The sequence below is a fragment of the Ahaetulla prasina genome, chromosome 7 (assembly GCF_028640845.1).
Source record: "Ahaetulla prasina isolate Xishuangbanna chromosome 7, ASM2864084v1, whole genome shotgun sequence".
Lineage (NCBI taxonomy): Eukaryota > Metazoa > Chordata > Lepidosauria > Squamata > Colubridae > Ahaetulla > Ahaetulla prasina.
In genome coordinates, this window is record NC_080545.1 from 81,777,048 (window position 1) to 81,801,735 (window position 24,688).

Consider the following 24,688-nt stretch of genomic DNA (forward strand, 5'->3'; position numbering starts at 1 on the left):
ATTCAGCCCTAATTCATAGTTGGATGGGAGACAATTTAAGCTAGACTGAGGAGCTGAGGCGCACTGTTTTTAGTATGATTTGGAATCAGATGATTTCTAAGAACCACCAGATGGAGCAGTTTGCATAAGAAATTCCCACTGTCTCCATATTGTTATAACATAATGAGAAAACATTAGGTAAATAATATTCAATGTACCAGTAAAGGAGAATATTCATAGCTCAGGGTTGAAATGAGAGGTCCTTGGTGCTCTCTCAGCTTGGTTGTTTTCTTGGAGGCATTTCTTTACCCAAACTTGGTAATATTACCTTTATTTTTAATTATGTAATCGAATAACGGGGGCACGATGGCTCAGCGTTTATGACCTTTCTTCATACATTTGTTAAGTGAATCATTGCAGTTGTTAAGTTAATAACATAGTTGTAAAGTGAATCTGGCTTTGCTTCTCAGAAAGTTGCAAAAGGTGAGCCCATGACACCAGGGCACTGCAACCGCCATAAATATGAACCAGTTGCCAAGCTTCTGAATTTTGATCACATGACCACTAGGAGGCTGCAACAGTCGTGTGAAAAATGGTCATAAGTCACTTTTTTCAGAGTCGGAACTTCTAACGGTCACTAAACGAACTGTTGTAAGTCGAAAACTACCTGTAGTTCCATTGCACCATGGTCAGTGCTATCAAAAGCTGCCAAAAGATTTTTAAAAAAACTTTAACAGGGAGCTCCTCCCCTAAGATAACAGGCAATTCTTTTTCTCCTGCTATAAACAGCTGATTTTGCCACCAAAACTGGTTATGTGGGGTGTCTGCTCCCTGTTTTTTTAAAGGGAAGACTAGATAGGATCCAAGGCGACCTTCAAATGATCCTGCCCGCTGGAGAAGATTATGGCCCCTGGAGAAGATGGGTCCTGATGGCTGCAGTTCTCAGTAAGTAAGGAGCTCAGATCAGAAGGTCTGGTCGCTTGCCACCTTTTCCCTTCAGCTGTTCAATTTTTTTTCAAAAAGTATGCCTGGGTTTTAATTATATCTTTTGAAGCTTTACTATCTCTTGAGTTATGACTAATTGACTTCGGACCTATTTTATAACTCCTTGCTGGACTTTTACAACTTTTTTTTTCTGTTCTTTTACCGTTTACTATTAAATTCCAAATGATTTTCACTTTAGCCGTAAGGTTATTTGCAGTGAAAATGTATTTCCTTTGGCAGTAAAAATCATCCAATTGGACTTACATTTACACAGGATTATATTACAAATTTTACTCTCTAGTTTTTTTAAAAGAGCATTGATATTTATCTTTTAATTTTTGATGGGAAAATTTCCCTTTCTTTAACCTTAGGTGTGGAGGAGCGGACCTTTTCCTGGGCTACAACTTATCTGCTTCTCTTGTCCTTGAAGAAAGAATACTGTGATTCTCAAATATCTCTAAAAGGAGATAAAATTTTATGGGAAGCATTTGAAAAAAAGAATGCTCTCTAACTTACAGGTTTTATTTGAAATGTAAACAAAAACATTGAGGGGGTCAATAACAGTTGTGTGAACTCAAGATGATATCCAAAACCAGGAGTTTGACATTACAAACTCTGTCATTATGAAGGCATTAAGGGATCTGATAAGGAAACATTTCTGAATCGATGACCCAGTGGATCATAGATTGTCTAGTAATACTTTAAAAGACATGCAGAGAAAGCAGAAGAGATTATACTGTCATTAAACAATCCCATGAGGCCATTTCAAGGAGAAATATTTTATTTGCAGACCATTCTTAGTATTTTCACTACATTATCATTTCTAGATAATGCTCCAATTAATTTGAAGGTTGCAGCAAAAGGCATCTTTTCCTGCTGATAATGAACAGCCAGTGTTGTATACTGGTACATTCTCCTTTCAAAAGGTCCTTCTATGTTTAGGTGACAGGGAGTGAAACATATATTTCCCCTTTTCTGTCTTGGCTTCTTCACACAAGTGGGACAAACTGGCCATTGTAGTCACAAGCAAAGATGAAAAAGAAAAGAGTCATATATTGAAATGAGATCTTTCTTCGGGGGGAGCTTTCAAATATAGATACTGGATCTATTAAGTGGTTGCTAGTTATTTACTGAGTATTACTTGGACACTGGATTTCCATAAAGCTAATCACACAGAGATTTATGTGATTAGAAAAATGTCACCACCAATCCCCACTGCCCCTTCAGCAAGGTTACTTACTATCCTTTTGGCAAATGTTCTCAAGATAGCTCCATCTGTTTTTGCAACACATGGAATCCATGTTAAAAGAAATGTATCCAGTAAAAACTACTATATAGTAATACAGCAAAACAATGGCAAGTTAAAAAATTGAGCAACTAAAATAGCACTGGAAGAGCCAAATTTGACAACTGGATGTAGTCCAGAAAGGTTAGATTTCAGCTGTCATTATCAACCAGAGCAGCAAATAGAACCATGGTTAAGAGCTGAAATCTAACGTATCAGACTACCATTTTAGGAAAGGATGGGCTAGGACGGTGGATATGAGTGACAAAGCTGTAGGGCACCCTATTCTTTGAAATTCATTCTTCTGTAACAAAAGCAGGGATGGGTGGGTGTGAAGAGGAATTTTACACATGTTTAAAATTAAGAAAAAGTGAGAATAAGTATTTGCAAGATGTTTGAGGGAGAGTGAGAAATAAATTATCTTGCGCCTACTTAACCTCCTAAAACAAAGGTGACATAGAAATTTAATTATTTTTTACTCCCCCAAAAGATATTTTACTGGATAATAAACATGGCTTCCTTAACTACGGTTCATTGAAGAAATTGTAACTGCTGAATTTACTTATTGCACTAAGCGGAAGTATGATTTACTTGGTTATCATAGAATCAAAGAAGGTAAGGATTGGAAAGGACCTTGGAGAACCTCTTGATTAACATACTGCCCAGGCAGGAGTTTTCTACTTAGTTAATCCTGACACATGGATACCCAACCATTTCTTAAATATGTATAATGAAGGAGTCCCTTGCCTCCCGAGGCAGTCTGTTCCATTACTGAATAGCATTTAGTTAGGAAATTCCTCATAATTTTTTTCCTTCCAGGTTTTTTGTGGTTGATTGCTTTCCTCTGAACATGTTACAGTTTGTCCATATCCTACATTCTATACTTCACTTGATGCAGTGTAGGAATGTATTTCCTTGTTTTGCAATTTTCTCCTATTTAGCTTATATTCAGACACCCATCAAATTCACTCTGCTTTTTATTATTTACATTGAAAGATAATGACAAAAAAATAATTTTACTGCTAAATAATACTGAGCATATACATAAATGCCATTGGAAAGAACTTTATATTGTTACTTTACAAGTTAGGATTAAGCTTTGTAGGACTAGTTCGAGATGCTGACCCAGAACTGAATGGCAACTAGAACTTTTGTAAGGCAAAGACCGAGAAGATTAACAAAGGGAAACTCACAGTTGTATTTTCTAATTCCTCCTGGAAAAACAATATAATGATGTTCAAGCTGTTCTTTGTACCCCTGACAATGTAGGCCTCTGTCACGCTTGTTCTGAGTAAGTGCTGGACAGTTTTGCAAATGCAGCAGCATTCTCTTTTGGCAGGCCTCCATTATACAGCAAAATAGGAAAATAACTCCTATAAATGTAAGGCATGTAGAACAACTTTTTTTACTATTTGGCAAAGGTACATAAGACTGATAACTCTGTTGTCCGACAACTACGGTAATTCATAAAACAATACATAGCATTCATTGCTGGATGTCACAGAATAGTTAAAATGAATGAAGATTAAGTAGTCCTTTTTTAAAAAAGTGGAAATGTGAAGGTTTCGGCCTTTCATAAACTATCATGCAAACTTCAGTCAAAACTCTTGACTATAATTTGTGAATTCATGGCAGATTTTTTTTTCAATATACTGTCATTTAAAACAAAAATATGATTTGTTTTTAGTGTTGGTCTTAAACTTTAGACTGGCTATGCCTAATTTAGTCTACTCTGCAGACCTAGTGGATGGTAGCTTTCTTGCTTCCCACCCAGCATTCGAATACAGAAATTAAAGATTAATACTTTAAATCTGAACAGAACACAAAGTAAGCTACAAATAGGTGAACATGTTATTGTACCTGGTACCATTATTTAAATAAACAAAAGCAAAATGCCTGTAGTTTTTCATTTTTTGACAGAATTAAATATGATGATAAGTTTACCACATTGCTTATGTGGATAAAACAAGTTTTTAAGCAAAGAGAATTATTTTTATGAAGTGCTAAATAAAATCTTGTTGCTGTGGTTTGCAATTTCTTTGAAAATCAAGTCCCACCAGGCCCAAGGTTGACTCAGCCTTCCATCCTTTATAAGGTAGGTAAAATGAGGACCCAGATTGTTGGGGGGACAATAAGTTGACTTTGTATATAGTATACAAATGGATGAAGACTATTGTCTGACATAGTGTTAGCCGCCCTGAGTCTTCGGAGAAGGGCGGGATATAAATGCAAATAAAAAAATAATAATAATAATAATAATTACAGAAATTGCAACAATAAGAGGAAAAAAAACATTTTTACCATCTCACAAAAGTACAGAATTCTTACTTCACTTCTACATATTCAAATAATGGTGATAATTATGCCGAGGGCAATGGTTCAAATTAATTGTAATCCCAGTAACAAAAGTGACTATCCATATAGATTAGCAATTTGTAAACCGTTTAGAAAGACAGTCAACAGACAAATTAGCATAATTTTCTCTATTGTTGGCCTTAAATTTAGTTATCACTTTATTAATATCTGATGCAGAAAACAAATTTATAATCATTTTAGTTCAATTAATAATTGCATTCAAATTCACAACTATCTTAACTAAATGACTGCCTAGTTATGAATATTCACACACAATCTATTCATTCTTACCCAAAACAAAACAACCACCACCATGATTGAGTTTAACAGAGTTTAGTTTCAAGAACCATAATACAGGATTATAGCTTTAGTTTTCCCATCAATGTTAAAAACAGTTAACTTATATGGTGGCCATACTAAGATTTTATAATAAAAACTAATTATAGCTTCTAGCCAGACATTTTTTAGATGTAACAAGGGATAATTTTATTAAATGTGAGGGAAATCACAGATGAGATTTTGGAATGCAATTAAAGGCAACAGTCCAGAGGTGTGTAGGAAGTTAGCACTCACCCTTCTCCTAGAAGAATGAAATATTTTGGAGGATATTGACAGGGCAGAGTATTGTGTTTCTCTGGATGAGAAATGGAGAAACCTGTTTTAAAGACAAAGCAGCTTCCTGCCTCCTCACACCTTTGTCAATGGGCCTTTAAGGCCTCAGCCAAGCTCACTCATTCCCCCCACCTTTGTCAATGGATCATCATCTGCAACACAATAGGACCCATCTAGCAACAGAAACTCACCACATGGCAAGGCTCAAGCAAGCTTGAGAGACAACCTACAAAGTTAGCTAAGGCCCCTAGACCACCTGGGAGTTTGACAACCAATCGGTACATTTCTTATACAGGAACAGGAAACACCAAGGTGGGGCCCCACAGAGAGTATAAACTCGGGCACTCAGCATCTTGTCTTGCTCTTCCTCTTCTCCTTTCCTCTCTGGTTCTTCACCCAACACCTTGAAACATGTGATCACCTTTTCTACTCAGGAATGCAAGCCATGTGCTCCTGTTCAGGAACTCAAGCTATGTGATTCCTGTCCACCATTAAACCATCTTTCCAAGCAGTCTCTATGTTTCCAGTGTCTTTTTCCCCACTTGGAACTGAACCCAGATGGAAATTTCTTCCAACAGGTGGTATTCAGCAAGTTCTGACCAGTTCTAGAGAACTGGTAACGGAAATTTTGAGTAGTTCGGAGAATTGAGAAATACCACCTCTGACTGGCCCCGCTCCCATCTATTCACTGGCTCCCGAGTCCCAACTGATCGGGAGGAAATGGGTATTTTGCAGTAATCTTCCCCTGGAGTGGGGAGGAAATGAGGATTTTGCAGCAACCTTCCCCTGGAATGGGGAGGGAATGGAAATTTTACAGTATCCTTCCCCTGGGGTGGGGTGGTAATGGAGATTTTACAGTATCCTTCCCCTGCCACGCCCACCAAACCATGCCACCCCCACCAAGCCACGCCATGCCCATCAAGCCATGCCCACAGAACTGGTAGTAAAAAAAATTGAATCCCATCACTGCCACAGTCCAATTTGCCTCTCCTCCAACAGTGCATAGTATTGTGGCAAAAGCAAATCTGGATATTATAAAATATCTAAATAGATATTTGATATATTGGTGTTAAAGATCCTATTTCTCTATTCCTCTCTCCTTCGTTTTTGAACAAAATTAATAAAAGTTAAAGCATACAAACTTACTAACTAAAATAAAATATCAACATTATCAGTTAAATTAAATAGGCTCTTTAAAAAAATGGCCAAGAAACTCGTAAGGTACAAACTCACACAAAAATTATAGCTTGTATTGACACAGCAGGCCTGTTTACCAAAACTTTTAGCATAGCATGTTATGAATATCCAGCCTCTTTGGTTAGCTTGGGTTCAAATATCATGTATAATCCAAAAAAACTGGAATATTTGAATTAATGAATAAATAATTTTTTAATCTTAGTTCTTTAGCAAAGAAGGAAAGGCTGCAGCCCTACAACCTTGACTAATTTAACTAGGTTTAATCAATTACCTTGGTTCTTAATTTGTGAGGCACAAATTAGCTAACCCTATTTTAGGTTTACATTGCAATTGTAATCTCTTTTATGTACTGCAGCAGAGGCACCTGCATATAATTCATATTATGATTGCAAATAATTCTTTTCAAGCAGATGCTTTCAAACTTCATTTATTCATTTGTAAAGGACTAATTTGTTTTCTCAGTGAATAGATCTTTCTTTTCTCCAATAGTGTAATTGTTGTTACACTGTTGTATTGAAGCCTCACATATACTGTTCTAGAAAAAATGAAAGGCGAAAATAATCTCCTTTTGATACATTTCAAATAATTAGAAATGTAAATAAGAACATTTATGATTCTGATAAATATTCTATGGACTCAAGATGTAAATATCGAAATGGATATTTCTTTAGAGCAAAATGGGAAATAAATTCTAATTTAAAATAGGAAGAAAAAAAACATCCTGCAAATTGAGTTACCTAAATAAACCATTTGCTTGTTGTTTACTGTGTTGTAAGTTATCCAGTACACTAGTCATTAAAGCAACTAACTGGAACAATCTTCAATTTGATTCTGATTCCAATGAGACCCACTACCAATATATAAGCATGCTGTTGAATGTTGCATTTTCTGTATATTTATTTTTATTTATTATATTTTTATAGTTACATTTCTCACGTTAAAGTGACATTGGGTGGTGTACAACACTTAATTAAAAAGCAATAAATACATAAAAACAAACAATTTAAAACATAACAAGGGCATTCAATTAACCACAGTAAGGGAGCCATCACAAAATTTCTCCAGTCCCCTGGGACCCTCAGGCTCTTCAAATGCAAACCGATTTTCCACTAGAGCAGGGCTGTCAGACTCCCAGCCTGGGGGCATGGATGCATCACGTGCTGACCACACCCACATCCAGTTTAGTTAAGGGGACAAATGTCATGATATATGTCATGTAATGCCACCATGATGATGAGTGACACCCTGCACTAGACCAAAATAACTAAGATAACTAAGGGTGTTTCAAATATTCACTTGAGGGCTATCTTTCCATGCTATATTGTTCCCCCCCCCAAAAAAAATAGCCTTCCTGAGTTCAGATTACAGAAAGATTAGCTGCGTAAAAAGTAGATAAATAGGATTTTTAATTAAAACAGTTTAGAATTGTTTTTCTTAAAACTTTGTTCTCTCAGGACACTTTCCTACTATTAAAAATTATGGACACCGAAGGAGATTTGATTGTTGGGATGTTTATCAATATTTCCTATATAAAAAATTTAAATTGGTACATTCACTACCATTATTAATTCTCACAACTGTTTAGTGGAATTTTATTATAATATTTTTCAATATAGGCTGGCAAATGATTTTGATTTCATATATCTGAAAGGGTTTTGGGGGATCTCCCAGGGGTCCTTGGACCAATGGTCTACAGAAACATTGGTCTACAGAAAAATGATTGTAGAACTGTGTTACAAAAGGATTGCAAGTTCTGTTCTGGTACCAAAAACAAATCTGCAGTATTGAGAATTAAACCAGAGACGGAGTAAAATGCTACCAGTTCGCACTGGTTTGAGTGACCGGTAGCTGCAGTGGCGTATGGTTCAGTGAACTGGTAGCAGCGGCAGCGTGAAGCTCTGCCCACCCACCCTTCATTACTTCCTGGTTTTAACCAGGAAGTAACCTGTTTTTGACCCTCTGCACAGGCGCAAAGCTTTGCGCCTGTGCAGAAGGTCCAAAATCGCATATGACACATGCAAGCATGCGTGCTTTTCCAAACCAGTAGGAAAGGTAAGTAGATTTCACCCCTGACCAGAGATACTATGTTGTGTGAAAACTTTGGGTCAAGTCAAAATTAGTAAAAAATAACATAAGCCACAATTCTGTTCAAGAACACTCTAATGTATTGGTGGTGATGGGGAAAGTGAGAGTGAGCCAGAAGCAAAAAAAATAATTAAAAAAATTCCACAACTTTAATACCTGTATTTAAATATCTACTGGTGTGTTATTTACAATCCAAATCTAGTAGACTTCATTACTGTGTGAAGTAGATCTATCATACTAAGTCATGGTTGTTTTAGCAATAACATACCTAATAGCCAGGGACATGGCACAATTTATTAAACCAGAAACTGGTTTCAAACCACAATTTATTTCACATATTACACTAAACCAAACTACAAACAACTGTATTTTACTAAACCAGATAGAACCTAGACTGTCCAGTACTCCTTACAAAGATTTGGTACAATGAAAAAGCAGCAATTAGCCAGCCAAGATTTCAGATCATCACAACAAATATTCAGCAAAGTCTCTGAGCAGCTTCAGCTTTTAAAAAAATCTTAGGTTTTTTTTTTTTTGAGTAAGTAGCTGCAGATTAGCAACCACAATGAAATGGGCTTTTTTTCAGTAGAGACCTAATCATGAAAGCCCCACCCTTCCTCCCCTATTCTTTTATTAACTCCTCCTCTCAGCTGGTTCCTCCATTCTTTTCCTATTTGCTTCCAAACCAGTAAAAACCATGTAGGCTGGGCACGTAGGTAGAAGCTAGTTAGAAGGAATTCTACCTGGCTTTCTACTTTTATATTTTGTTGAAAAGCTGGAATCTCTCATCTGGGTCATTACTTCATGGCTCTTTGGTAAGTTATTTCTTTCTGGGGATGGACTATTGTGTACAAACTGAAGTACCCCAGGCTTTTTCAAGAATTAGAATCATAATCTCTCTACAACAATTGGAATGTTCACCTGGGCAAGAATTAAAAAATAAACTAAATTCCCTAAAAACATTGAAATCAGACAAAGTTGTCACATTTAAATGCTTTTTAATTTCTGGTTACATTACTCTGATGTAATTCAATTCAACCTCTGAAATGATTGTGGATTGGTAGTTGTTAAAATTTCAAACTAAAATTTAATTTTTAATTAACTTGTAAATTATAAAATATTTTAAAAAATGGATTCATGAAGCCTGGAAAATAGTAATTGGGGAGAATGCTCATTGAATATATATATATTGAAGACTTAATACTTTTATTTTCAAATATTCTTTGTAGTGGCTATTTACATTGCTTTTGTATTTGTACAAATGCTGTATGAATATGAGCATATTTGGCAGCTTCTTCCTTAGCAAAAACCTGTTATAACTCTTTTAGAGCATGTTCTCCCGTTGAAGTTTCCTATGTGGAAAAAATAGCAACAATTGTACAAAACCAAATATAAAGGTATAAAAGCAAGGGTTCCCAACTGGGGTGCGAAAACTTGGGTTTAGAAGTTTCAAAATTATACTGTGTATGTATAATTATATGGATATAATTATTTTTAAGGGGTGCAAGAATATATCAGAAGCATTCTAGGGGTGCAGGTTATAGAAAAGGTTGGGAAACCCTGGTATTTGCTTTTTTTTTTTTTGTTGAACTCTTGCTTAGATACCAATGAGCGTCAAGCTCTATGGCCTAGGAACCCCTAATCTTTGGTCATCTGCCTTTCTATAAAATATTCAGTATGGATTATGACAGGAAAATCTAGGCAAGTATAGAAAGTACTTAGAATCAACTGCCAGTCTTAAACCAAGCAACTTTAAAAAAGGCAGCTGGAATGCTTTATAAGTAAAAAAAAAATCCCTTTAAATTTAGAGGTGCTTATATGTGGCCACAACCTTATAGCATTAGGATCATCACACAATTACGCTGAAACGGGGGGTGGGGGGAAGTGGCCCCAAGTGAGGGGAAATATTGCTTATTCCGATGGAAAAACAATTCTAGGTTTGTAACTAAAATTGCACGTAATAGAAGTTTGAACGAGTAAGGAAGGACAGTGGCGCAAGGGCTGCTCATTCCTAGCGCAAGCCCAATTCAGTTCCCCCAAAATCCCTTCCCCCCCCCCTTTCGGTGCACCCCTGAATGTGGCTTCCTTTCCTTCCATGAGAAGTGAGGCGTTTTTTTTTGCTGGCTTCCACGCGTTAACACACCCGAAGCGCAAACTAAGGTCTGCTGCCTCATCGCTTGTGACACACGCCGCTCTGTTTGGCAAGCCGCTCGTTCCGCCGACCAAGCCAAAGGATGCTTTTTTCCCACTAAGCTAACTTGGTGGGAAGCGGGTCCTGGGTCTCGCTTTTGCAAAACCTCCCTTTCTTCGATCGAAACCCATGAAGGAGCCGCAGCGCCGAATTTCCCTCAGCGCGATTAGAACCCCGGTATTCCTTCGCTCGCTGCCCCCCCCTCCCGAGTCCCCATCTTTCCCTCCTCCCACCCCCCGCGGTTAACGGTCCGTCCAGTCACGTGGCGAGGCCCCGAATGCCGGGGAAGAAGGCCATGCGGTTGCCGGGGTGGGACAGGGCGGCCGAAACCGGCTGGTGATTGGACAGTCGTCGGCTGACCTTCCGCCAAGGCCCCGCCCCTTTCGCAGCTTCGGGGGCGTAGGGTTTATAAGCTGGGACGCGAGCGGGCGGGTGGGCTTGAGCTGCTTTGGCTGCTGAGGTGAGTTGGTGGTTGTGGGGAGGGGAGGAATAGAGGCGGGACGGGTGTGAGGGACCGGTTTGGCTGCGATGCCGGTGGATCGCGGAGCCTTGGGGGTGGCGCGTGTTCCTGGCTTGCCCGAAGGATGTCGAGGGAAGAGGAGACGAGCCCTGTCACGGTCCCAATTCGACGAAAGGATGTCTCGGGAGCTCTCCGGTCCGCCAACAACATGGACGGCTTTGAGCGGAGGATGACCCAGCGCTGCCTCGTCACTAGTCCCTCAGCGAGCGGGCTGCGGACACTGAAGGGGGGGTCCCTCTTTTCCTCCCCGGTTCTGGCAGGGATGGAACTTTCCTGGCTTTTCTCTCTCTCTCTCTCTCTCTTTTGCCCTTACCTGCTTTAAAAAACAACATGGGAGGTGGGCAGCGAATTGGTATCTTCCCCCAGGTGGGAATTAAGACTGATGCTGATGGTCCTTTGGAGAGGATACCTAGGAAGTGAGTCCCTAGTAGACTTTGGATGAGGTGGTGGAGCTGCAGTCCTTCTAATTCTCTTTAGAGTAAGGGACTGCATGTTTCTCTTTGAGGAAAAAATACTGATCAAATAGTAGATTTTTTTTATTGGCCAAGTGTGATTGGACACACAAGGAATTTGTCTTTGGTGCAGATGCTCTCAGTGTACATAAAAAGACAAGACCTATTCATCAAGAATCATGAGGTACAACACTTAGATAGCCATAGAGTACAAATAAGCAATCAAATATTAGGAAACAAGTCAATATAAATCGCAAGGATACAAGCAGCAAGGTTACAGTCATAAGTGGGAGGTGATGGGTGATAAGAACAATGAAAAGATTAATAGTAGTGCAGACTTAGTAAATAGTTTGACAGTGACATTGGTTTGCCTTTTACTCCTCCTCTTGTCATTCCATTGGATGTTGGTATCACATTTGTAAAATGAGACTTTAGTCTTCAAAAGCACGTACACACTTACACTGTATATGCCCAGAAGCATGCACACAAGCGCACACATGCATACAAAGGTACTCCCAAGATCTGTTTCCTTCTGCATGGGAGGGATTCTATCCCTTTGGAAGTTTGTATTTCTATTTTGAGGGATGCTGGTGCAGTGGAGCCTTGTTCTACCTTATGTGCGAACTGTCAGTAGTAATTATTCTATGCTCCCCTGGTTATCAGAAGACAGGAAAGGCAGAGATTTGGCTGCTTTCTCTGCCCCCTCTGTCTCCCTATAGGCTGCTGCTAACATTTCATTCCAGATCCTGTGTTTTTTAGTGCGTTTGACAAGAGCTACAGGCTTCTTTAAATTATTGCTTTGGAATTTTAAAGAAAGAAGCATTTGGAATTGAATTCTATAGATTGAATGGTATTGTGTTTTTGGCTTGGTGTGAACTGTGGATGGTCCTTAGTGGATATGGCTGTTAGCACTATACTAGGGCAATAACAGCAAATCAGGAGAAATTAAAGTGTGAAGAATATTGGTACTTCTAGGACTCTGATTAAGGAGCTATAAAGTCTGCAATTCCTTAATGTTGGAATACTGTAGCGAATATCCTTGAGAATTTCTAAAGTGATGGTCCGCATTCCACATTTAAAGGAGAAAATAGTTTGTTCCTTGAAAGTTCTGTGGTTCTGGAAGCATCTTTTTGCATTGCAGTGTATAAGGCATTTTCTGCTGAAGGCACACAGCAGATCTCCCTGGATTGCACTCGCATATTGATGCCGCTTGCTTTAAAGATGCTGTGAGGGAGGGAACAGCTAATCAGTACCCGTTTCTTTGCAGCCCTAGCCGTTTCAATGGTGCAACTTTCACAGTCCCCCCTCCGCCGCCCTTCACCTTCATGCCACTCTGAGGAAGGGGAAGAGAAGAGCATGAAGCCAGATAAGCAGCAGGTGACCCAAGGTCCTCGAGGGGATAACCAGCCTCCCATGAGCCCTCTGCAGGCAGCTTTGAATTCTGCAGCCACAGCTTCTCAGGCATACGAGACTTACATTGATAATGGACTTATCTGCTTGAAACACAAAATTAGGAATATTGAGAAAAAGAAGGTAGGTATATTTTCTAAACAGAGTTCAAGAAATAATACTGTAATACCATAATTGTGTTCACTTTATAAGCTGCTTTGCTTATGACTTCTCTCTCTTTCTTTATACATTTGGAAAGCAAGATGCTCAGGGGAAGTAATCTATACTTACTGCTTATAAAAAAATAATTTGCTGTATCCATTGGTCCAGAATAAGTGTGTGGGTACTTTAGATATTTGCAGCTTTTAAAAGAAATTTTAAGATGGACTTTACATTTAATTTTAAGATAGCTTTGTGATTACAGAGGAATGGCTTTTAGGTAGATATGACATACATATTCATTTCTTTACTGTGTCCTTTATTATACAGCAGCCCCTTGTAATAAAAAGTATAAGTTAAGTTACATAGAATTGCTGTGTAATTTTTGTGCTGTCAGTATAATGAAACCTGCCTGACTGGAAATAACTTCATGCTTCATTACTCCCTTTCTTTCTGCTGAATGATTGCTTTACAATACAGCTGCCAGAGATTTGAATTTAAATATGTTAAAAGGCTATAGTTGTTAACTATAAATATATATTATATCTAAATCACAATGGCGCTTTTGATGTTCTAACATTTCTATTCATCAACAGTCCTAAAACACTGTTTCTGTGTTTAGAGAAATGCTAGGTCATATTAGCTCTATTTGCAAATTGCCTGTATAGAGCCTGAACTGCAGCAATGAATTATAAAGCGTACTTTTTGATTTATTGTTTCACTGATGCCTAAGTATGCAGTATACTTAAATATCTGGTATATTTTCCAGAGATGTCAGATTGAAAGTTAACCTTGCAATAGCATGATATAGTATATGGTAGCAATGAAGGTTGCAATTAATGATGGTGTTTGTGTAGTTCAAGCTTGGCCTGTATCTGAAGAAAAAACTTGTTCATACTTATGTTTGCAGCTCAAGTTAGAAGACTACAGGGATCGGCTGAAAAGGGGGGAGGTCCTCAATCAAGATCAGTTGGTAAGATTTCTGGTTTTATATCTCATTTTTACTGTTTTATAAACATTTGTTTAACTCTTTTCTTGATCAGTTAAATGGCACTTGGTGGGAATGCCACATGTGTGTATATCTAGCTAGCTGGGCTAAATTCCTGTTTAACTTCAGAAACCTATTGGGTGTTTGGTTCTTTTTTGTTAAGACTTAACAGAAAATATAGACTTTAACAAATAAAATGGAATGAATTTTGACACTAATGGAATAGAAGGCTTCTGGGAAATTGAACATGCTCCTTTCAGTAAAACTGCATCATTCAAGTTTCCCACCCCATTGATAACATATAATTTATTTAACTTTGGCCTGTTGTATTATTAATCTAGTTGATAAAGGAATCAAGTAATGATACTGGATTCAAACAACGTGCTAATCAACAAACAAGCCAACAACATTTCAACATAGCATGTTTGTGCCAACCATAGCTTATACCATTTAGACACAAGAGCTGTGGACATTGTCAGTAAAATGGGCCTGTCTCATCTGTTCTTTATAGCCTTTTCTTATTTCCTGCAGCATTGTCTGAGTACCTTGCAATATAGCCAAATAATATGTTTCTGGGTGTTTCAAGAGATTTCAAAATTTAAGGCACTTGAACAAATTTGGTTAATCTATATGTGTTAGCAAAATCAATTGCCATGGTCTTTCGAATAGTATCATAATGCAGATTTTTTAACCTGGGAGCCTTCCATTGTATTGGGATCACAGCTCCTAAAATTCCTCATATAGAACAGCAAAAAATAATCAAATGTGATGACACTTGGAGGATTCCAGAATTAAAAAAACATTAATTCCAGAACAGAATTAATGTTTTGATGAGAGGAAATTTGTGCTAAAGATTTTCTGAGTGGGGTTTAAATTGGTAAATAAAGACACAGAAAAGTTATCATGCAGGAACTTCTAAAGAAATAAATTAGGATTGCTGGTTTAATAATCATGCATTGCTCAAAAAAAACCCAACACCCAGAGGAAATCAATTATTGGAATATTCTGATGGATTTAAGGGATCCCTTCTAGATAACTACCACACTACAAATAGAAATAATTATTTTAAACTGCATTATAATCCATTGAAAAGGTAGTAGTTAATTTGTAATACTTTAGAATGTTTTAATACTTTTTGGCTTTACTTAACAAAAAATTTATTATAAAGTTATTTATAAATTTTATATGTGGTGTATACTCTTAATGCTGTGTTTACAACAATGTTTATGTTCATGTGAGTATCTTTCAACAATTTTTTATTTAAATAGTCACAAGTATAATAATTCTTAAAATGCTTAAGCCTTCCTAAGACTCAGTGATGGTTGCTTAAGTTTATTTTTACAAAAGTAAATCAAAGTCATCTTTTAAGTTAAAAATGTCATAACTGCTGGGGGTGGTGGTGGTTTCAACACCTTTAACATGATGTGAAAACCTTATTGATGAAAAAAATCCATGTTTTAAAATATAAATTGCCCAAATCAAAATGTGAAGAGTATTTATTCTGATCAATATGAAAAATAGAATGCTTGTTTAAAATTAGCCAGAATGCTGTATAAACAAATAAATCCTGACCAAATAAGATTGGCTGGAAACATTTTGTTTTAATATGTGTACTTTGCATAGTAAAATCAAGTTAGTGTTTAAATCCATCCAAATATGCCATATATTTATTTTATTTGAGATGCTTCAAGAATCATCACATTAAACCTAGATGCATTTTTAAATGACTAAAAATTGACTAATTGCAGGAAGCTGTTGAAAAATATGAAGAAGTTATACATAACTTGGATTTTGCTAAAGAACTTCAGAAGACATTTTCTGGACTAAGTCAAGAGGTGAGTAGAGCATATAATTGTGCTATTAAGTAATTAAGTTGACTCATTAGAAAATGTGTGAGGAATTTTTTCCCCCCTTTACTAAGATAATTACAGCCTTGAATTACGCCTCTTCTATGGCAGAAAAGCTGCTTCTGACCAGTCATGATATGAAATGATGTTTTACTGTACAGGTAGTCCTTGACTTGCAATAGTTTGTTTAGTGACTGTTCAAAGTTACAACAGCTCTGGAAAATGTGACTTATGACCATTTTTCACAGTTACAAACTTTGCAGCATCCCCATCTTCATGTGATCAAAATTCAGATGCTTGGCAACTGATTCACATTTATGACTATTACTGTGTGTCAAGGTCATGTGATCATCTTTTGTGACCTTCTGACAAGTAAAGTCAATGGGGAAGCCAGATTCACTTAACAACTGTGTAACTTAGCAACTGCAGTGATTCATTTTACAACTGGGACAAGAAAGGTTGTAAAATGGGGCAAAACTCCCTTACAAATGTCTCACTTAATAACAGAAATTTTGGGCTCAATTGTCATAAGTCTAGGACAGTGATGGTTAACCTTTTCGGCACCAAGTGCCAAAACTGGAGTGCACGCGGTGGCCAGCTGCTCTTCCGGGTTCCATTGCGCACATGTGCATCAGCCAGCTGCTCTCTTTTGGGCTCTGTTGTGTGCATGCACACCCACATGCATGTATGCACTGGAGGCCAGTGTTATGGTCTGCCGGCAGCCTGCGGAGCTGGCAGCAGAGTCTGACAGTGAGGAGGCAGGGGAGGAACATGGGCCAGTCCTGGCGTCTGGAGAAGGCTCGGACAAAGACTCTGCGTCGGAGACAGAGATGGGGCCAGGGCCATCTGGGAGTTATGTGCTGACTCTGGAGCCTCCAGAGTCTGATGTCTGCGAGGCAGAGGAACAAGAGGAGCCTGTTCCCAGTGTGTGCATATGCAGGGCTGCCAAAAGGCAAGAACAGTTAAGACAAAAGGAGCGACTCAGGAGTAAGGCTTGGAGATGATTGGCCCCTCCCATAAGACATAAAGGAGGAGCAAAGACACATGAGCCTTTGCAGGAAGCAACTTAGTTTGTGCTGGTCAGTTAATTTCTGACACTGCATTTTGACACTGCTCCGTGTGGCCTTGCAAAGCTAATTGCCAATTAGGTCTTTGGCAGCGTGTCAAGGGAGATAAAGGAAGCCTAGGTCAGAACACCCGGAAGAGAGCAGCTGGTCTGTATGCATGCATGTGATGGAACCCGGAAGAGCAGCTGGTGACGGCATGCGTGTCCACAGATGGGTCTGCATGCCACCTCTGGCAATCATGTCATAGGTCCGCCATAATTGGTCTAGGACTACCTGTATCGACAAACAATCAAAAGAAACTTGCATAATATGGCCCATATTGCTTTGATATAGGATATTATTCTGACAATTAAATTTCTTGCATTTTAGGCATTAGTGTTTGTAAACGCTTGAAATTTGGGACTTGGGAAGTTCCTCATAAATGTGATTAAAATAATCATTGACTGAAGGTATTTTTCTGAGCTTCATTGTTTAGACCATTTATGAACCCACCGCCAATCTCTTTCTCACATTGACACAGCTACTAAAAGCACAACGGAAAGCGCAACGAAGAGAAACCTTACTAAAACTTGAAGCAGAGAAGAAAAAGCTCCGCACAATACTGCAGGTCCAGTATGTGCTGCAGAATTTCACTCAAGAGCATGTGCAGAAAGACTTCAGAAGTGGCTTGAATGGTGCAATATACTTGCCTTCTAAAGAATTAGACTACCTCATTAAGTTTGCAAAATTGACATGTTCAGGAAGAAATGAAACTGTTAGGTAACTTTTCTGACTTTACCTTTAAATCAAATCAATCTTGCAATAGCGTATTGAAAATTCGGTTTTAAACCATTGTTGGTTTGTCTTACTGCTGGATTCAGTTTTGGGAGCCCCTTTAGGATGTAGTCCCTGAAATAGTTTGTTTCCTTGTCAAAGAGAAATGAAATAATTCTTTTGGGTATTTTTGGTCTCAGTTCTCTTGTGTGGCATAACTGCATCAAGCAAGAAAAGCTGTTATTTGCTCTTAGCTTGCCATGCTTCGAGTATAACAGACATCACCTTGAACAACAGGTAGATTTCAGTGGGCAGTGGGTTTTGATTAAATTAATCTTTCAAACCTATGTATGAGGAGAATCTCCATAATTCTGGCGTAATACATACCTTAAGACTACACAGGGTGGCCATATATACTCAGTTGCCTTGACAAGGAAATGTCATACAGTACCAAATGAAACAAATTTATTTTAGTAATATGTGGTCTATTATGACTACTTTGGGACTTATCAATATATTGTTTTATTACTCTTAGATGTTATCTTAACATATTCAGTCTAGAACTATGTAGTATAACATTTTTCAGTCACATTCATATTCAAAAAAATTCAGATTGATGTGCCTAATTTTACAGAAATACGAACATGGTTTTCCTATTAAAATGTATTTTGAAGATATTCCTTAAAATGTACTATTTTAGGCTCAGTTAAATTGTCTTGGATTGGAGTATATAAATGGACATTATCATACTGCCATCAAATACAAAACCAGATTTCAGGCAAAAATGTATTATTTCTTAATATTCTGAAAAAAATGAACCTTGTTTTAGTATCCATTCCTACTGAGGTGGCAGCACAGGAAATTGGATTGACGTATTTAGCTGGAATGGAGTATATATCAATTGCCTCTTTGGTTCGAACTTTACTAAGAAAAAGCTCGTTGTCAGCTAACCCTAGTTTGCAATAAATAGCAAACCAACTTATTAGTTAAAACTACATTGCAAACTACTTTATTGAAAACTAACTTTCTTTCTTTTTGCTTTAAGCATTGAAGACCAAATGGAGCAGTCATCACTCTGTTTCTGGGACCTGCTGGAAGGCAGTGAAAAAGTAGTGGTTGGGACAACCTGTGAGTAGCTTAATAAAAAGAGGCTCTGTTGTTATAGTGTGATCCGGTTTTAGAGATGTAACTATTTAAGGTAAAAGGCAAACCTGAGATAACAACTTTTATTTCAGTCTATAAGGCATTTCTTCATTGCTTGGTCTTTCCATTGTCTCAGAAATAGAACATTGCCAGATTTACAAATGTTATTGATCACTAGGGCAAGGGTTTTAATCAGACATAAAAGAAAAGACCATATTAAAATAGTGGGATTCAGTAGTACTGTACTATCATCAGTAGTACCTATCAGTTTTAGCATCTATACATTGTGTGTGGTAGATAGGACATTTAATTTGTGAAGCAATTTGAGCTTGACACCCTTATCTTTAAGGTATATTTTCTTGAGAACATGGTCATGGGATATATAAGGGTCTTCTCTCTTAATCTGTGTTCTCATTTGGTTTAACACGAATTCCCACATTTCGTCAAGCTATAATATGGCTTATTTGCTTTTTGCTTAGCATGTGAACATTATTAGAAACTAGGTCATTACGGCTTGTTCAGCAAAACATGATTTGAAATCCTGGCTTAGCATTTGTCTGTATAGGGTGTGAGCGTTTCCAGTATGGGGGATACTGCTATTGGGGAAACCCTGATTTAGGTAAGCTGCAAAATACATGTCACTAACATGAAATATTTATTTTTTAAGATGAGTGGTTTCTGCTAGCCAGAGTTTTAAAATACTTTAGGAATATCATTCAACATTGATCACCTTTTCTTTTAGATAAGCATCTGAAGGATTTGTTATCAAAGCTGATAGATTCTGGATATTTTGAAAACATTCCTACCCCTTGCAACAAACCAGAAAAAGAGGAATTGAAAGAAGAAATGCTTGAAAAACCCAAACAGTTATCAAAACCAGAGTTTGTCAATGAAATAGGTAATGTATACATTTAAATCTTAAATTACATGATTGACTTTGTCTGGACTTTCAGGTTAAGATGGGCTTGTATCAAGGCTGTAAGCAAGACTGGGAAATTAAAAATGTCCCTGAAGACAGACAGACAAATTCCTAAAACATGGTGTTTGTGAAGTCATCATCAGTCCCATTTGACTCAAAGGAGACGCCACTGAAAACCAATAACTTATTTCTAGCCTATAATCTTTTGTGAAACTGCACATCAGGGACAACATCTGCAGAAATATATCATTGTTAAAAAAACAGAAATATAGGTTGGACATAATTATCCTTTGCACATAATATATTTGCAATTCAAATTAAAGCTCTAACTATACTGTGTTCATTTAGTTTGAATTGTATTAAATTTCAGGATGGAATTGGTTTAATTGCTTTGAAGTTGGTAACATAGTTTCTTAGCTAATTGTTAAATGTTTCTGATTTGGCCATTTGCAGGCAGATAGGTTACATTTCCAGGAAAAAGTGAACTCATTTTTTGAAATAACTTACGACTGTCCATTGGCCTAAATTGATGCTTGGAGGATTTTTAAATCTTCAAAACCTCTTGTAAATAAGCTAGAAATGTATTAGATATATTTTAGACACCTAGGATTCCAGATACCACAGAAGTTGTTGTTAGATTAGTTTAGGTTAATTTTAAAACTTGTGGTTGTCTGGGGAATTCTGAGAGTTGAGGTTCATATGTCTTAAAGTTGCCAGGGGTGGACGCTCCTGATTTACAGCATTTTAACATGACACCTTTAGCCACCCTGAAAAGAAAATACCAGTGTGTCCACTTTATAGAGAGGTTTTATTCCTCTCAATCAGGATTTGTTGAAATTGTGCATCACATATTGCTGTCATGCTGGTTTTATAATGAAATTTATTATCTGCATTGAATTTCACTTCTAAGTACATTTTGCAGTCCATAAGACAAATTTTGAAATTTCATTTTTTTTGTTGCAGGCATTACAAAAGTATAAAGTTTTTATTTTCTAAAGTTGCCAAATTTTGTTTCAGAGCTTTTATCATTAGCAAGCAGATAGTGAAACAAACCATCTATTATTAAACTGACTAAAACAAAAGATAATTTGGCATCTCTTTAGTTTTTAGGGTCATTTTATGTGATTTGTCATGTAATTGAGTATGTTCTTGCTACATTTTTATACAATAGTTTTATATGATTAATCATAAGTATTTACTTGTTAAGCACTCTAACACCTGTATTTTATTCTATTTATTTTTCTTCCTAATTGAATTTTTAATGTATTCCCATTAATATAGTAACGTAAATTGTATTACATAATTATACTGTGTTTCCCTGAAAATAAAACAGGGTCTTATTTTCTTTTGAACCAGAAATAAGGGCTTGGCCTTATTAGGGGGGGTCTTATTATTTTGGGGGTGCAGGAGGCCCTCCCCTCCCATGGTATGTTTGTGTGTGCATGCATGCGTGTGTGTGTGTAGAATGCGAGTGGCCCGAAGGCACCAAGCCGCGTGAGTGTCTGTCTCTCCCCCCCCCCTGCTCATGAGCCTCACAGTTCTCACCATGTCGATGTGGGTGAAGCCGGTGAGCACCAGGTCCTTGAGCTTGTAGCCAATGCCACTGGCGCTCACCACTAGCACCCACATGGAAGCCACAGCCTGGGCCAGCTTTCCCTGCAGGGTCCAGGTCCAGCCATCACCATAGAATGGGAAGCACACTCCCAGAGCGGCTGCTGCCCTGGCTGGGGTTTGGAAGCCACAGAGGCAGAGTTTGGGGGAGAGAAAGAAAGAGTTCTGCTGCTTCTGCTGCTTTTCTTGCATGCAGCCAAAAGCAGAAGCAGCAGAAGTCTTTCTTTCTCTCCCCTAAAGGATGAAAACGGCATTCCCACCCTCAGGAGGCCCTCCAGTTGGCAAACGGGCCGTTTCTGGCTTCCTAGGGGGTGAGGAAGGCTGTTTTTGCCCTCCTCAGACTTCTAGAGAGGCTCTGAAGCCTGGAGACAGAAAAAAACGGGCCTTCCAGTCCCACCAGAAATTGGCAAATGGCTGTTTCCGGCCTCCAGAGGGCCTCCGAGGGGATGGGGAAGGCCGTTTTTGTCTTCCCCAGACTTCCTCCAGACTCTGGAGCCTGGTGAGAGAGAAAAATGGGCCTTACCACCACCCCCTTAGGCCATCCGGAGGCAGGTAATAGCCTGTTTCCCAACTTCTGGTGGGCCCAGAAGGCCCGAAAATCAGCTGGCGCCGGAGCTGAGCTCACATGCCCACCAATACAGCTGGGAGCACGCATGCCATAGGTTCTCCATTACGGGTTTAGAGTGTTGGGATTAGACTTGGGAAAATATACTTTTAAATGTTTTAAGCCACAAAAGTTTCCAGAATAATTTTAGCCAGCCGCTGTCCTGATTGATCTCAAACTTATAGGAGGAAATTGAAGGAGGAAAAGTTATGCAAATTTCTGTCAATTCCTATGGATAGAGTATGGTCAGAATTTAATAATGATTGCATTGTTTGTCTATGATTAGACATTTATGGTACTCTCTTCATGCATTTTTAGGATTTTAAGGAGCAGTCATAAAGCATTGGTAGGAATCTGCATAAATATGATAAGCCTAAGTACAAATCTGCAGAAGTTGTTTTGTCATCTTTTGCTGCATTAGAGATTTACTAAACATGCATTTTGACCAAGATTGCATAAACCTATGCATACAACAGTAACAATGTTTGTGCTTTGTACTGAGATGTGTGTTTGTACAATGTGCTTTGCACATTGCTAACTTGGAGTAGGAAACAGAATTGTGGATGAAGTCATTCAGTCCAAAGTCTGAGTCTAGCTTCATATCTTGCCCTAATGTATTGATTTTGGCTTAATACATTGTGTGAAGTGGGCCAAATGTGTCTTCATCAAATTATGGTTAACAAATTATAATATATTGTGTTAATTAACTTTTCACACAATTACAGCACTTGCTTGTGCAGGTACTTAAATTAAAGTTGCTTTTTTTGTTTTGTTTTGTTTTCAGAATCTCAAAGGCAGCATGTTCAATCGGAAATACAACCTCAAGAAGTAAGTCCATCATATTATCTGATACATAGTACACAGTGGGGTTACAAATAGCTTTTAATATAACTTCGATTATAAGGTTTGCATAATACAAGATCTCTTTAAAATCTTGGAAAATTTCAAGTTCCAACAAAATAAATTGATTTTCATTTATAATTATTGACTTCAACTTGTGTTTGCTAAATTCCTTCCTCCCTCCCTCCCACTAGGAGCAAGGTCAAAGATGGAAAATGTCTATTTCTATTATTTGAAAAAGTAAAAAAGTACCAGGGCATCATCAGTATTTGGTAATTCTGAAGAATCCTAAGTTTTTCTGAGACACATCATAAGCTTACAATTGTTCATGACACAAACTGGCACCAAAAATCCTCACAAATGAGCCACAAAGCAAATTCAAATAAAAGTAGACCCATGCAGAATGTAGATTGAAGCTCAAACTAAAAATAGTTCTAAAATGAACTGAGTACAATATAAAATCAAAGTTTTGACCTGCTCTAAATTACTTACATCTGTGAGGCTTGGATTCCTCCCAGGTCTTAACAGTTTCTTTACATTCTTCCTCATAGCTAACTGCTACTTCTGGGAAGATTCGAATACATTTTTTTCCCAAGCAAACTTTTTCCTTGTTATTTAACTTGGGGTGGGAGAGTCATATTTACTTAGTATGTCAACCTTCTTGAGTTTTCTATTAGATAATTTATTAGGAAACAGCCCAGTTTTGTGTGAATTCTGATTTAACAGAGAAGCCTGCCTGTCCCTGGTCACATCTAACAATTGGATTTATTAGACTTTTAGGATATGCTGAAAAATCTGTTAATACAGCATTATATTCATTCTAAATTCTTGATCAAAATTTGTGTTTAACTGAACCTAATTAAAAGAAACTTGCATAAGTTATTTAAGAAGCTAAAGCATACAATTCAGCAAATATTGATATATTTAAAGAAAGAATACAATATAAAAGCAAAACTCCAATACTATTTCTAAAATAGCAACCTCTATCCGATGCATAATGATAAAGCTCAAGAATGAGATAAATATTTGACTGATGCTGTACCAAAGTATATACACGTATTAATGCCTTCTCCACTTGTCCATATACACTGTCTAATTCATTTCTTCAACTGCAAGTTGTTATAACAATTTATTTTAGTAAGTAGCCCTAATAATGTTATCTTATATGGGATTGAGCCACTACAGGATTATGGTAGTTTTAGATACCAGTGGCTTGCAGGTAGATGGTTTACTTCACAGGCAAATTGTTAACCTATAGATTTATTAGATTTTTATCTTCTGCTGAACCCAAAACAACTGGTTCTTAGGTGACTTTCTATACAGCTTAATTTTGGACTGGAAAGGATACTGTTTCCATAGTTACCAATGTTTTCAGACACCTCCCTTGATAGCTTCCTGCCACCTGCCTTTAATATATAAATTTAATTAGAAAAATTAAAGGGGAAGCCAGTTTGCTGTAAAGTGGTCGTTTTTAACATCATTATAGGCATTTTTGGAAAACGTGTGTGACTGTAGTGTGTCGCTTTGCTTACTGTTCCCACTAAATGCAAAAGGAGAAGGCAGTATATTGGGTGGGGGGGAGATATGTTTGGGTGATTGACAACAGCCTCTTCAGTTTGTCTTCTGGTAAAGTGGACATGTTTTGACTGGATATACAGTATCCACTTTGGGATTAATAAGTGTTCCTGCAATGACTGCCATTTTATAT

At 37.7% G+C, this 24,688-nt stretch overlaps 1 protein-coding gene across 1 annotated transcript in view; it reads left to right on the top strand.

Annotated features, from left to right (window-relative positions):
• The first annotated feature begins 9,215 nt into the window (after positions 1–9,215).
• The window catches only part of CAPRIN2 (caprin family member 2), a 34,740-nt gene continuing 19,267 nt past the window's right edge, over positions 9,216–24,688 (top strand). Inside the window, exons 1-8 of the mRNA XM_058191777.1 lie at positions 9,216–9,312; positions 12,928–13,193; positions 14,119–14,181; positions 15,945–16,031; positions 17,631–17,869; positions 18,909–18,991; positions 19,749–19,904; positions 22,925–22,968. Of these exons, the coding sequence (XP_058047760.1) occupies positions 12,942–13,193; positions 14,119–14,181; positions 15,945–16,031; positions 17,631–17,869; positions 18,909–18,991; positions 19,749–19,904; positions 22,925–22,968 (924 nt within the window). The 5' untranslated portion in view covers positions 9,216–9,312; positions 12,928–12,941. The remainder of the gene's footprint in view (positions 9,313–12,927; positions 13,194–14,118; positions 14,182–15,944; positions 16,032–17,630; positions 17,870–18,908; positions 18,992–19,748; positions 19,905–22,924; positions 22,969–24,688) is intronic.